Source organism: Ascaphus truei, chromosome 6 (genome assembly GCF_040206685.1).
Source record: "Ascaphus truei isolate aAscTru1 chromosome 6, aAscTru1.hap1, whole genome shotgun sequence".
Classification (NCBI taxonomy): Eukaryota; Metazoa; Chordata; class Amphibia; order Anura; family Ascaphidae; genus Ascaphus; species Ascaphus truei.
The window spans coordinates 30,441,075-30,454,768 of record NC_134488.1 but is presented as its reverse complement, the minus strand read 5'-3'; the positions used below and the strand labels follow the sequence as shown (position 1 = coordinate 30,454,768).

The window sequence follows — 13,694 nt, the reverse complement described above, 5'->3', positions numbered from 1 at the left end:
AAATGTCAGCCAGAGGAAATTAAATTTCTCCCCAGTCTCAGCTCACCTTGTTTACAAACTAACTTAAAAACATAATTTAAAAATAAGGTGTCTGATTTGGCTAAAAAAATGCATCAAGAACCTAGAAGTAACCCCACTGCCATGGGTAGGCCTTAGTGGCGTATGTCCCTTTAAGCATGGTGTCATTTCTTTAAAACTGTTACATACTTTACAAAATTATGATTTTTGATCTAACAAAAGAAAACTAATATTATGTGGGACTGTCCCGTTAAATCTCATCACTGTCTCCGGTCCCGCGGGACTGCACCTTTAAATCGCACAGTAAGAAGAGTAATTGCATAATAATATATCCCTGAAGGTCAGCAAAGCAGATCCAAGGGCAACAGTAACTCATGTGATTAAGTGAAAGCAGAGCACACTCTGGCCTGGTTAACGTGAGATATTTCTGGCTGTATTCGGTATTCAGCTATTTAAAGCTGCAATTTTTAGGTCCCCTAACAAATGTTTGGCTTTGAATTATTGCCGTACAGTGCTGGATCAGCAAAACGACTTTGAGCAAAACAAGAGAGATCGGGTTCGAGCACTGCAAAGAAATCCAGGCTGGGGGTTAAAATAAACTATTTATTTGGCATGTTGCCTAAATACAAACAGCGGATACTAGTGCTCCAACGCGTTTCATGCCTAAGCAGCACTTTATCAATGAGCAAACCCTGGCTGTCATATTGTACAGGCCTCGTCTCGCTACTTAACACACCATGTAGGCGCTTCCTGGTGCTGGGGAAAAAGTCAGCTCCCCTCAAATGTATGGGACTACTGTCTTCTCCAGCAGGGGGGAAGCCGCCCCATGGCCTGATGAATAAGGGCCACAGAGAGAGAGAGAGACCTCCAGGTCAGCAGCGTCAAACTGACCCAGTTCAAGTTCTGCAATCCCATATTTAACCTTGCTACAAGAGGGCCAGATTTAAGAAAGCCCGGCGTGGATCATTAGAACCGCTCTTTAAAGGCTGAGAAACTGCACGGAAACTGTGGTTTGCAACCTTTTAAGGCACGTGGAACCCCCTTCCCACACTTATGTTGACTTTGTGAAACCCCTTTAAATGAATTGCGACCGAGACACACCAGCTCATTTATATGATGTGCATAAAACCACTGATGCTGCAGGAGTTTAGAAGAAACGCTTACCTGCTCCCTGGCCTGGGCGGCGTCATATAACATCACGACATCATGTGATGTCGGGTTGCCAATTGACGCCGCGTCGTCATGGCATCGCTGGAGAGCAGGTAAGAGTTACAGAGGCCTCCCGCGCTCCCCCGGCATTTACTTTAAAATGTTGTAGGGTAGAGCGTGGGGCCCCTGTAAGCGCCTCGCCAGCCCCAGAAAATCTCGCCCCCCTCACCCCCCCCCCCCCAGTTTGCGCACCCTTGCTTTAGAGCAGGGATTCTCAACTCCAGTCCTCAAGCCCCCCAACAGGTCAGGTTGTCAGGATATCCCAGCTTCAGCACAGGTGGCTCAATCAGAGCCAGACTGAGCCTCTGATTGAGCCACCTGTGCTGAAGCTGGCATATCCTGACAATCTGACCTGTTGGGGGGCTTGAGGACAGGAGTTGAGCCCCCCCCCCCGCATTAGAGCATGCTCTCGATATGACGTGGGGCCTCTGTGCTGAAAGAACGCAGAGAGAAGAGCAGAACGGCGTGATACAGGCAGCCGTTACCTTGGCTTGGTGCATATCAACTCCATACATGGAAAGTTTTTTGGCATTCTCCAGGAACTCCAGGTCGGCTTGCGCCGGGGTCATTGATCTGTAAAAAAAACAAACAAAAGGACTGTCACTTTGCGGCAACTACAGCCGTAACCGATTACACGCAAGCCGTGGGGGTTTTTTTTTTTTAACCCATCCCTTGCTAGCGGAGGGATGCAATGTAGGGGATGGGATAGGTAGAATGAAGAATGAATTAATTCAGCTGACTTCAAAGAAGGCAAGCACTGTAACAAAGCAATGTGGAAAGCCAGCACGATGCAGAGTTATATAGGGAGAAGCAATGGGGAAAGCCAGCACGATGCAGAGTTATATAGGGAGAAGCAATGGGGAAAGCCAGCACGATGCAGAGTTATATAGGGAGAAGCATTGGGGAAAGCCAGCACGATGCAGAGTTATATAGGGTGAAGCATTGGGGAAAGCCAGCACGATGCAGAGTTATATAGGGAGAAGCATTGGGGAAAGCCAGCACGATGCAGAGTTATATAGGGAGAAGCATTGGGGAAAGCCAGCACGATGCAGAGTTATATAGGGAGAAGCATTGGGGAAAGCCAGCACGATGCAGAGTTATATAGGGAGAAGCAATGGGGAAAGCCAGCACGATGCAGAGTTATATAGGGAGAAGCAATGGGGAAAGCCAGCACGATGCAGAGTTATATAGGGAGAAGCATTGGGGAAAGCCAGCACGATGCAGAGTTATATAGGGTGAAGCATTGGGGAAAGCCAGCACGATGCAGAGTTATATAGGGAGAAGCATTGGGGAAAGCCAGCACGATGCAGAGTTATATAGGGAGAAGCATTGGGGAAAGCCAGCACGATGCAGAGTTATATAGGGAGAAGCATTGGGGAAAGCCAGCACGATGCAGAGTTATATAGGGGGAAGCATTGGGGAAAGCCAGCACGATGCAGAGTTATATAGGGAGAAGCATTGGGGAAAGCCAGCACGATGCAGAGTTATATAGGGAGAAGCATTGGGGAAAGCCAGCACGATGCAGAGTTATATAGGGAGAAGCATTGGGGAAAGCCAGCACGATGCAGAGTTATATAGGGGGAAGCATTGGGGAAAGCCAGCACGATGCAGAGTTATATAGGGAGAAGCATTGGGGAAAGCCAGCACGATGCAGAGTTATATAGGGAGAAGCAATGGGGAAAGCCAGCACGATGCAGAGTTATATAGGGAGAAGCAATGGGGAAAGCCAGCACGATGCAGAGTTATATAGGGAGAAGCAATGGGGAAAGCCAGCACGATGCAGAGTTATATAGGGGGAAGCATTGGGGAAAGCCAGCACGATGCAGAGTTATATAGGGAGAAGCATTGGCACAGAAAGCGAGTGTTAGTGATGCCGCTTTCTAGATCAATGGTCAGACCTCACTGTGATCAGTTCTCGAGACCAGATCCTCAAAAGAACACATGCAATGAGAGGTTGTGCAAAGAAGGGCTACTAAATTACGCCTGTTCTACATTGATAAGGTCCTATAGACCTTTATGGTGCTGATAATGTTAGATGTACAGCTTGGAGGGGCGACGGAAGAAGGGAGATATGATTAAAGCAGAAGTCCACGGTGCAGTTTATAAATATAAAAATAAATAAAGTTTCTCCCTTTAATATGCGCATCGATACTATCCACACAATAAGTAATTAGCTAAGCTGGCGATCGATCCGTTCTCCTGTGATCGGTCGGCGAAGATTGGGCTCGGGGGGTTCACTAAATGGCCGTCAGTGCAGCAGAAAAGGTCCAAAAGATGCAACGTTCTGTGGGGAAGATCATGTGACCAGGCAGTCACTAGATACAATTAGTGCACTGCTAGAGACAGGGCAGGGCTCAAAAAGGGGTGTGCCAGAGCCTGTTTCAGAAGAGGAAGTGACTTTGTAATTGGTTGCTATAGAAACAGAAAATGCTTGTTACATTATAATACATAAAAAATTGTCAGGTTTTTTCTTTTTAAATGCTACAAGTATTTTCTCATAGTACAGAACTGATTTAAAAAAATAAAAATAAAAAAACACATGTAGGATATTGCTTGATCTGCAGCTTTAAGACTTTCATATACATCAAGGGTTACAACCTGATACAGGTGGGAAGCGTATTTCAGAGAAAGAGGAGTGTTAGAACAAGAGGTCATGCTGTGAAGACCGAGGGTGCGAGGTTTAGGGGAAACATGATGAAGTCCTTGACGGAAAGGATTGTTGATTTGTGTAAAAAAAAAAAAAAAAAAGTCTACCTGAGGTGGTAGAACTGAATACAGCGAGGGGATTCAAAGCTGCTTGGGACAGACCAGCCCAGCCTAACAGTGAGAGAAACTAAATGGTTTGATGTTTTACATCAGATAGAAAAATCGGCAGTCGACATGAGGCTGGTGGTTCTTACCAGCCGCCATATTGTATTATTTCTATAGCACTCTGGCTGCACGCTCGCCCCTCACCTGTATGACTTGTGAAGCTCCACCACTTTCTCCTCCAGCTCCTTTGTCTGGTTCGGGCCCAGCTTAAATTCGCACACGTAGTCGGAGCCGTGGAGGTCGGCATCAAAGTCGCCCAGCTCTGACTGGACGGTGTAGGAGCCGAGCAGGGCGAGGGTTGCAAAGGAGCAAGGCAGCTGCCCGCTCAGGATGTCCTGGCGCAACTGGAGGCATAGGAAGTACCTACGATAGGAGGCAAGCGAGAGGATGTGAAAGCGGACCTCTGCTCAGGGCAAATATACACACACATATACAGTGGTGTGAAAAAGAAAGTGCACCCTCTTTGAATTCTATGGTTTTACATATCAGGACATAATAACAATCATCTGTTTCTTAGCAGGTCTTAAAATTAGGCAAATACAACCTCAGAGGAACAACAACCCCCAACACACCGTGTCATGATTTATTTAACAAAAATAAAGCCAAAATGGAGAAGCCATGTGTGAAAAACTAAGTACACCTTATGATTCAATAGCTTGTAGAACCACCTTTAGCAGCAATAACTTGAAGTAAGCGTTTTCTGTATGACTTTATCAGTCTCTCACATCGTTGTGGAGGAATTTTGTCCCACTCTTCTTAACAACGTTGCTTCAGTTTATTGAGGTTTGTGGGCATTTGTTTATGCACAGCTCTCTTAAGGTCCAGCCACAGCATTTCAATCGGGTTGAGGTCTGGACTTTGACTGGGCCATTACAACACCTTGATTCATTTCTTTTTCAGCCATTCTGTTGTAGATTTGCTGGTGTACTTGGAATCATTGCCCTGTTGCATGACCAATTTCGGCCAAGCTTTAGCTGTTGGGACAGATGGCCTCACATTTGACTCTAGAACACTTTGATATACAGAGGAGTTCATGGTTGACTCAATGACTGCAAGGTTCCCAGGTCGTTTGGCTGCAAAACAAGCCCATATCAACACCCCTCCACTACCATGCTTGACAGTTGGTATGAGGTGTTTGTGCGGATATGCTGTGTTTGGTTTTCACCAAACGTGGCACTGTGCATTATGGCCAAACATCTCCACTTTGGTCTCGTCTGTCCAAAGGACATTGTTCCAGAAGTCTTGTGGTTTGTTCAGATGCAACTTTGCAAACCTAAGCCGTTGCCATGTTCTTTATAGAGAGAAGAGGCTTTCTCCTGGCAACCCTTCCAAACAAACTATACTTGTTCAGTCTTTTTCTAATTGTACGGTCATGAACTTTAACATTTAACATGCTAACTAAGGCCTGTAGAGTCTGAGATGTAACTCTTGTTTTTTTTGTTGCAATTTCTCTGAGCATTGCACGCTCTGACCTTGGGGTGAATTTGCCGAGACGTCCACTCCTGGGAAGATTGGCAACTGTCTTGAATGTTTTCCACTTTTGAATAATCTTTCTCACTGTAGAATGATGGACTTTAAATTGTTTGGAAATTGCCTTATAACCCTTCCCAGATTGATGGGCAGCAACAATTGCTTCTCTAAGATCATTGCTGATGTCTTTCCTCCTTGGTATTGTGTTAACACACACTTGAATGCTCCAGACCAGCAAACTGCTAAAACTTCGGCTTTTATAGAGGTGGTCACACTGGCTGATTATCAATTAATCAAGGGCATTTGATTAGCAGCACCTGTCTGTTACTTAGCATTTTAATTCCTATGGAAGCAGTAAGGGTGTACTTAGGTTTTCACACATGGCTTCTCCATTTTGGCTTTATTTTTGTTAAATAAATCCTGACACGGTGTAATATGTCATGTGTTATTGTACATCTGAGATTGTATTTACCTAATTTTTAGACCTGCTAAGGAACAGATGATTGTTATGTCCTGATATGTAAAACCTTAGAATTCAAAGAGGGTGTACTTTCTTTTTCACACCACTGTACATACACACACATATACACATATATATATATATATATACACACACACACACACACACACACACACACACACACACACACACACACACACACACACACACACACACACACACAGGAAGGATAGGAACGCTGTCATGTGCATGTTTATACATCGTGTGTGTGAAATAAACAGAGAGGGGAATAATGTGCAGCCGTACCAAACTCTCACAGGAGCTTTTAGATGAATGCTTGTGCCTTTACCTAGTTATATCCTCCGTAAGCTGCGCAGGGTCAGGCGGATAAAACTTTACATTGAATGTAAACTCCCATGGAGCTCCTGCAACAAGAAAACAAAAAAAGAAAAATGTATTATATATATAGATGTATGTATATATATACGATGCAATAAAGAGGAAGTACTATACCATGTAAGACCTGGTCTATTTTTTCACTTGATTAACCTTGAGTACCAGAATGACCATGGCGCCAGGACCATGTGATCGCTTGTGTAACCTGGACTTGACCTCCAGACGGAGGACGACTTACAGGGCCGACTATCTGCCGCTCCCACGCTATAAGCAGCGGCACTAGTTTGATAGTGGCACAGGGACCATATGTGGGACGATATTGTGCCACTCAAGGGGTCAATGGCTCTGTAACTTCTTGACACACACATACTAGAGGTCAAAATGTACCATTTCCCAATGACAGGCCATTAGTGTCACTTTCAGGCTAAGCCGACTTGCCACCTCCCAGGTATGTGTAGCCAATGAAGTTGCCCAGGGAAGAAGTTAATGTTCGATTCGGCAGCACCGAATAATAACGCAGCTTAATCGTTTCAATATGTTTTATTTTTTAATTTGCTATGGGACATTAAACAAGAGCTGGTGGGGACAAAAATGCTCAGACCCGCTCCGCCGGACAATAAAAAACCAGCAGAAAAAAACAAAACAAATTAAAACACCAACAAATAACTCAAGAATCAGGGGGAGCACTGATCAGCTCAGAGGGACATCTCAGCTCAGTTAACAATAGATTCATTCTGAGGGGATTTTACTTTAAAAACGCACACGCCTAGGAAATATCTGACCGTGAAACGGTTAAACTAAAAACCTTGTGGTTGCTGCTTCCTCTGTAACAAACAAGAAACCCCGTTGATAACCTTCCATGTTAAGGAAGCACGGCAGATAAACCAAGCAGATTTTGCTGAATATTTTCCTCTCACTACAAAATTGAGTAACTTAACGGCCTTCTCATTTTGGAAGTAAACTATGTGAAAACATTTTCTTAAATGGACAACCCCCAGTAAAAACAGTGCCGGATACCGGTCTCATCACATAAACTTGCAATCCAAATTTGTTTACCTGGGACATAGAGAGAAAAGCTGAGCAGAGCGGGTAGCTGCTTTAAAAATAGCTCGTCCCAGCCAGCTTTATTATGCATTTCTGTCTCCCTTACTCCCCTTTCCTCTGTGCCCCATAACATTTGATAACAGATAAACAGTTGAAGAAAAAAAAGAAAAGAAAAAAAAAAGCAGACACACTGATGTAGGGTGCCCCCCAAAATGATTAACAGAATACCGTATTGGCCCGAATATATTACGGCCTCGCACATAATACGACCCTAAAGTTATGAAAGTGTTCTACATGAAAAATTAAATACGTGTACAGTTTTAGGGAAAAAAACATAGCCAATACGGTAATTTGCGTAAAATGTTACCCCTCTTAAAGTAATAGTTGCGGGAAAAAAAAAAAAAAAATGAATGTTTTGCTTTTCTCCGGGAACACTGACTTCAAGCATTGCAGCTGCTTTGGTTTTGACGGCTTCAGAATTACTTTGCAAGCAAAGAGCAGAGCAGAGCAGAAAGAGTCATTTTTATCAGCGGCTTTGAGGACGCACAAACACCTTAGATAAACTTTTAAAAACAAAAACGCTACTCTTCTTTACCCAGGAAATGTTAAATACAAATAAATAAAAACACATTTCATGAAATGCTAATACTTTTGAGTTTAATAATAATAATAATATATAAATAAAAACAAAACCCATCAATGTCAGACGTCAATGAGCTGCATTTGACCTCCTGTCACTGTTCTTAGATCTCATCAAGGGACGGGTCATTTATTTTTAGTCCACCAGGTGGCACTGCAATACATGAAGTCAGGGGAGGCCAACTCCAGTCCTCAAGAGCTACCAACAGGTCAGGTTTTTAGGACATCCCTGCATCAGCACAGGTGGCTCAATCTTTGACTGCACCACATGTGCTGAAGCAGGGATATCCTGAAAACCTGACCTGTTGGTAGCTGGAGGACTGGAGTTGGCCGGCCCTGCATTAAGTGAATCAATCCTTGTGCAGCAGAGAGCTGATTAATCAGTGATGTCTCAAATCGGCACTAGTACTCTTCACAAGTCTCTGTTTTACCATGAACTTCTGGGCTACCAAGTCCCACCGGAACATAATGGTAACCAAGTGCCGGCTTCCCTTACAAAGGCGAGTATCAACAGGCAATGCGCATGTATAGACTTTACAGTGAGATGGACTGTAACATGCTGGCGAAAGCCATCCTCAAATAAAAATAACAACGTTCTTATTTTACAGGGAACCCTCGTTATCCAATGTTTCACTTTACAACGAATGGCATATCCAACACTTTACAATGTAACCCTATGGGCCGTTATCCGACGCCGGAATGCGTTATCCAACGCTCACCGCCGCTGATTAACATGAGACTCACTTAACAGCGGTGTCACGATCCAGCGCCACTTCCAGAACGGCTTCCGTTGGATAACCGAGGACTGCATGTACTTTGGGGTTGTACGCGTTCTGTCTGAAGGACAGGAACCAGCCAGGGTTTCAAGATTTCGCATACAGTTCACTTGAGGAAGAGACTTGTGAGGTTTGGAAAGCTCTGTAAGGTATCATTTCATCCTTGGAAAAACTCCCTAAAACAAAATCGACACTTCTCCAGGGACAATACGGCTGCTAGAACTTGGAACTAAGATTTCTCCAATCAACGCATAATTAACTAACTAACCTGGCCTTTTAATGATAAATTAGGAATGTAGAAATGGCAGATAAGAATCACTAGTTTGCCCATTTTCAGATCTGCTGTGAAACCTCCGACCACTTTTAGATCCTTTAATTTCTTTTATATTTGGGATCCCCCCTTGTGTCTTTCCTAAACTATCTATTACCTCTGCTGTAACACTATTCCACAAACCCACCACCCTTTTCAGTGGATTTCCTCACATTGTATCCCAGCCTACGGCTTCACAATGAGACTTCTTGTTCTAGCACTTTGTTTCTCTGAGCTATGCTTTGCTCCTGTACCCTGTTGAAACCCTTCACATATTTTACATCTTCCATCAACTTTCTCCCCCCTCCTTCTCACCTCCAAGCTGTACATGTTGTGATACTTCAGTCTTTCCTGGTATGTTTTATCATTTAGACCAGGGGGGTGTAAACCCCCGCTTGCATCCCCCTTACCTTTTCTCCAACGTCATTTGACATCACGATGTCGTGTTGTCATGGCGATGCGTCGCCAGAAGCAGCCAGAGAGCAGGTAAGAGGCACACAGAGGCCTCGCGCGCTACTCCGGCATTTTATTTAAATGATGTCAGGAAGAGTGTGGCGCCTCCGTATGCACTGCGCCCCGCCCCCCAAGAAAATGTCACGACCCTCCTTGGGGTTCCCTGCAATTTTCAGGTTATTTAAAGCAGCAGTCTAAGCTGCTGTTTTTTTAATTTTATTTATTTTTCTGTTCCCTTTAATATGTGCATCAATACAATCCACACAATAAGTAATTAGCTAATTTGACGATCGATCGGCGAAGATTCGGCTCGGGGGTTCACTAAATGGCTGTCAGTGCAGCAGAATAGGACCAAAGATTCCAAGTTCTGTGGGGAAGATCATGTGACCAGGCAGGCACTAGATACATTTGGTGCACTGCTAGAGAGAGGGCAGGGCTCACAAAGGGGTATGCCAGATCCTGTTTCAGAAGAGGAAGGGGATGTGACTTTGTAAATAGTTGCTATAGAAACAAAAAAGGCTTGTTACATTATAACACATAAAAAATGTAATTCACAGTTTAAAAAAATAAAATGGTACAGGTATTTTCTCATAGTACAGAACTGATGTTTTACAGAAAAACACACATAGGATGCTTGGTCTGCAGCTTTAAAATTGTCCCAAGTACAGAAGAATTTGCAATGCATCTGATCTCAGACGCGCTATTAGAGAGGGTTGCGGTTCCTTACAATGCATCTGATCTCAGACGCGCTATTAGAGAGGGTTGGGGTTCCTTACAATGCATCTAATCTCAGACGTGCTATTAGAGAGGGTAGGGGTTCCTTATAATGCATCTGATCTCAGACGCGCTATTAGAGAGGGTTGGGGTTCCTTACAATGCATCTGATCTCAGACGCGCTATTAGAGGGGGTTGGGGTTCCTTACAATGCATCTGATCTAAGATGCGCTATTAGAGAGGGTTGGGGTTCCTTACAATGCATCTGATCTCAGACGCGCTATTAGAGAGGGTTGGGGTTCCTTACAATGCATCTGATCTCAGACGCGCCCATTAGAGAGGGTTGGGGTTCCTTACAATGCATCTGATCTCAGACGCGCTATTAGAGAGGGTTGGGGTTCCTTACAATGCATCTGATCTCAGACCCGCTATTAGAGAGGGTTGGGGTTCCTTACAATGCATCTGATCTCAGACGCGCTATTAGAGAGGGTTGGGGTTCCTTACAATGCATCTGATCTCAGACGCGCTATTAGAGAGGGTTGGGGTTCTGCAGAATTTCACAAAATAATTATAGGGTTACTTAACCCAAAGTGATTTCCTTCTGTGGATCTGGTCTCAAGAACTGAACACAGTACTCTATGTGAGGTCTCGCCAATGATCCATAACATGGCATCACCACCTCTCTCTTTGTACTGCTAATATAGCTCCCTATATGACCCCGCATCCCGCTGCCTTTCCCAATTGCTTTGTTACATTGCTCGCCTACGTTTAAGTCCGTTGACACAATGACTCCCAGGTCCCGTTCCTTTACAGTGGGTGATATTATAGCACCATGTATCCTGTATTCTGCCTTTGGGTTTCTATTACCCAGGGGCACGAGTTTGCACTTCTTTGCATTAACGCTGCCACGCTCTAATCCATCTGAATCATTAAATTAATCCCCCTGGAGTGTCAACCCGGTTGCAAATTTGTCATCTGCAAAAAGGCGACTTCCCCTTCACCGAGCATCTAGAACCTCACTAACACCGACATTAAAGACATCCGGCCCCTCACAGACCCCCGAGGTTCTCCACTGATCACCTTCCCCTGCTCTGAGCGTACTTCTTGTACCAAAGCTCACTGTCGCCTATCCTACAACCAATGTCCTATCCACTCTACCCCTTTAAAGTCCAATCCCAAGCATTGCAAATTGTTTATCGGTCTTCAGGTGTCAACGGCCTTACTAACATCTAGGTAACCTACATTTACTGCCCCACGCTGATCTGAGGGAGAACCCCTGTACCATGTACACCTTTCTCTATAAAAACACAGAGTATAGAATAGGCAGAGCTAACCCCAAAATAGAAATGAGCATAATCACAGCGTCCTTCCCACTACCGATAGGCCTGCGGTCAGCGACGTAGAAATAGGCCACAATATTCTGTCCAACACAGCCAAATTACTGCACGAGCAGAGTGGTGTCTCAAAGCGAAGATCGGGGAGTCTGTGCTCTAGTCTAGATGATGTAGGAAGAGCACAACAGCAACGGAGAATGTGGATTTAGAAGGGTCGTCCCTTCCAGGACCAAAGTGATCTAATGTCAAGTGACATGTTTAATAGGTTAAACCACTGGTATTTTGTGGGTGAGTGGAGTTCTGGCACCTTTTTAAAGTGATTAATAAGAAACTCTCTATAGTACTATTAGGAATGGGGATGAAAATATTTAGCCGGGAGAGATGCTTTTTTTTTTTTTTTTTTTTTTTTGGTACCACATCCCTTTAAGTAAAGGCTGAATTATTATAATTATTGATTGAGTTTATTTCCCCAATGAGCATCACTGGGTAGAAAGAATATATGCAATTTGACAGGCATATGTATTTTTGAATCATTTTTATAATTATCCATAGCAACCAACTGGTTTTGTGCATCTTTACAGAAGCGCCTTCTCACAAGAGATTAGGAAAACTGTTGTATAAACACGTAGACTGTTGATCTATGTTGACTTTGTTTTGAAACATCAGAAGCCATAGAGGGGGAAGAACAATAGTTATTTTTAGATGATTACACAGGATGCGAAAAATAGGGAAACAGGAAGAAAGAAAATAAGTGACAGGAAGAAACCAAGTGAAATCTTATTAAACGACATTAATAAAACGAACCAAAACAAACTATTAAAAATACACAAACTTCTTACTCCCACTAATTTGTATCGAAAGTGGTACTCGACGCCTTTGCAAAGAAATACTATGACTTGTCAGAGAAGGCATAGCAGTTATTGTAAAAGTTGGGCATTGCAGAGTAGGAAGTTGCATGAGAGGGCAGGGGGAGGAGAGGGAACGCAGACTCGCTTACAGTGCAAACTCATCTTTCAAACAAAACTCTGCTGATCAGCAAAAGCTGCTTAAAAATCGGGGGCCCTGGAGCCATCTGGAAAGGGATCAGCATTGTTCCTCCCCCTCCCGCCCCGTCAATTAACCGGCGCAGCACAGAGACGTGTGCCAGGTTTATAAAAAAAAAAACCCCATCGCTAATCTCCTGTGTGCAGATTACAAGGTCTCTGCTGATGTTTTTGGGAAATGAACCAAAAAATAAATAAATATTTTTTTTTACTTTAGTTTAATTGTTATTAATATCTTCTTTTATAGCCAGGACACTGTTTGCAGCGCTGTACATCAGAATTGTGCAGGCACCTTCAGTCCCTGGCCCACAGAGCTTACAATCTGATTGTGGTTTCCGAGAGACAGGCAGATAAAATGACTTCAATGAGTCATCACTGGGATTCAAACCGGATGTTTCCACTTCAAATGAGCATAGACATGGTAACAAACAAACACACACACACACACACACACACACACGTTCCCTTTCCCTAGCATATGGTGGGATATTCCGCACCAGTACTGCCATTGAGTCCCATGGAAACGCAGTGATATTCTGCATTACAACAGACTATGTTGTGTTATCTTGGGGAACACGGAAGCCTCCTCCGTCAGAATACACATTCCACTAAACATCATTTTGCAAACACTTTCCCTTGGGGCATCTGGAAAAAGGCAGTTTCAAAACAGAGAACGAGGCTAAACAGCCAGCAAAATAGGAGCCGGGTTTTTACTCACCGTGAACCTGCTTCCTAATGTCCTTCACTGGGTCCAGCCATACCTGACAGAGAGAAAGAATCACATTGAAAGATAGAGCCTCACCCCAGCACCTTTAACCCTCTCACTGCCAGGGGGGACTACAATGCATTACAACAAAAGGTTTAGGGAAGGCAATTCCACGGTTACATTCTTTGCAAAATGTGTTACTTTTGGTCTGTCCTGTCCCTCCTATGACCAGAGGATACTAATAGCTACGACATGTTTCAGGGGTGACATCTGGGTAATTGATAACTTGTTTACCAAAATCTGGCACCTAT

The 13,694-nt window shown here is 44.0% G+C and overlaps 1 protein-coding gene across 27 annotated transcripts in view; it reads right to left on the bottom strand.

The window, feature by feature from the left end:
- Nucleotides 1–13,694, bottom strand: part of EPB41 (erythrocyte membrane protein band 4.1) — a 116,891-nt gene that overhangs the window by 38,339 nt on the left and 64,858 nt on the right. For all 27 annotated transcript variants that reach the window (XM_075603787.1, XM_075603786.1, XM_075603788.1 and 24 more), the window contains 4 exons: nt 13,396–13,438; nt 6,318–6,393; nt 4,183–4,401; nt 1,713–1,800 (listed from right to left, as the gene is read on the bottom strand). In XM_075603787.1, coding sequence (XP_075459902.1) covers nt 1,713–1,800; nt 4,183–4,401; nt 6,318–6,393; nt 13,396–13,438 — 426 coding nt within the window. The remainder of the gene's footprint in view (nt 1–1,712; nt 1,801–4,182; nt 4,402–6,317; nt 6,394–13,395; nt 13,439–13,694) is intronic.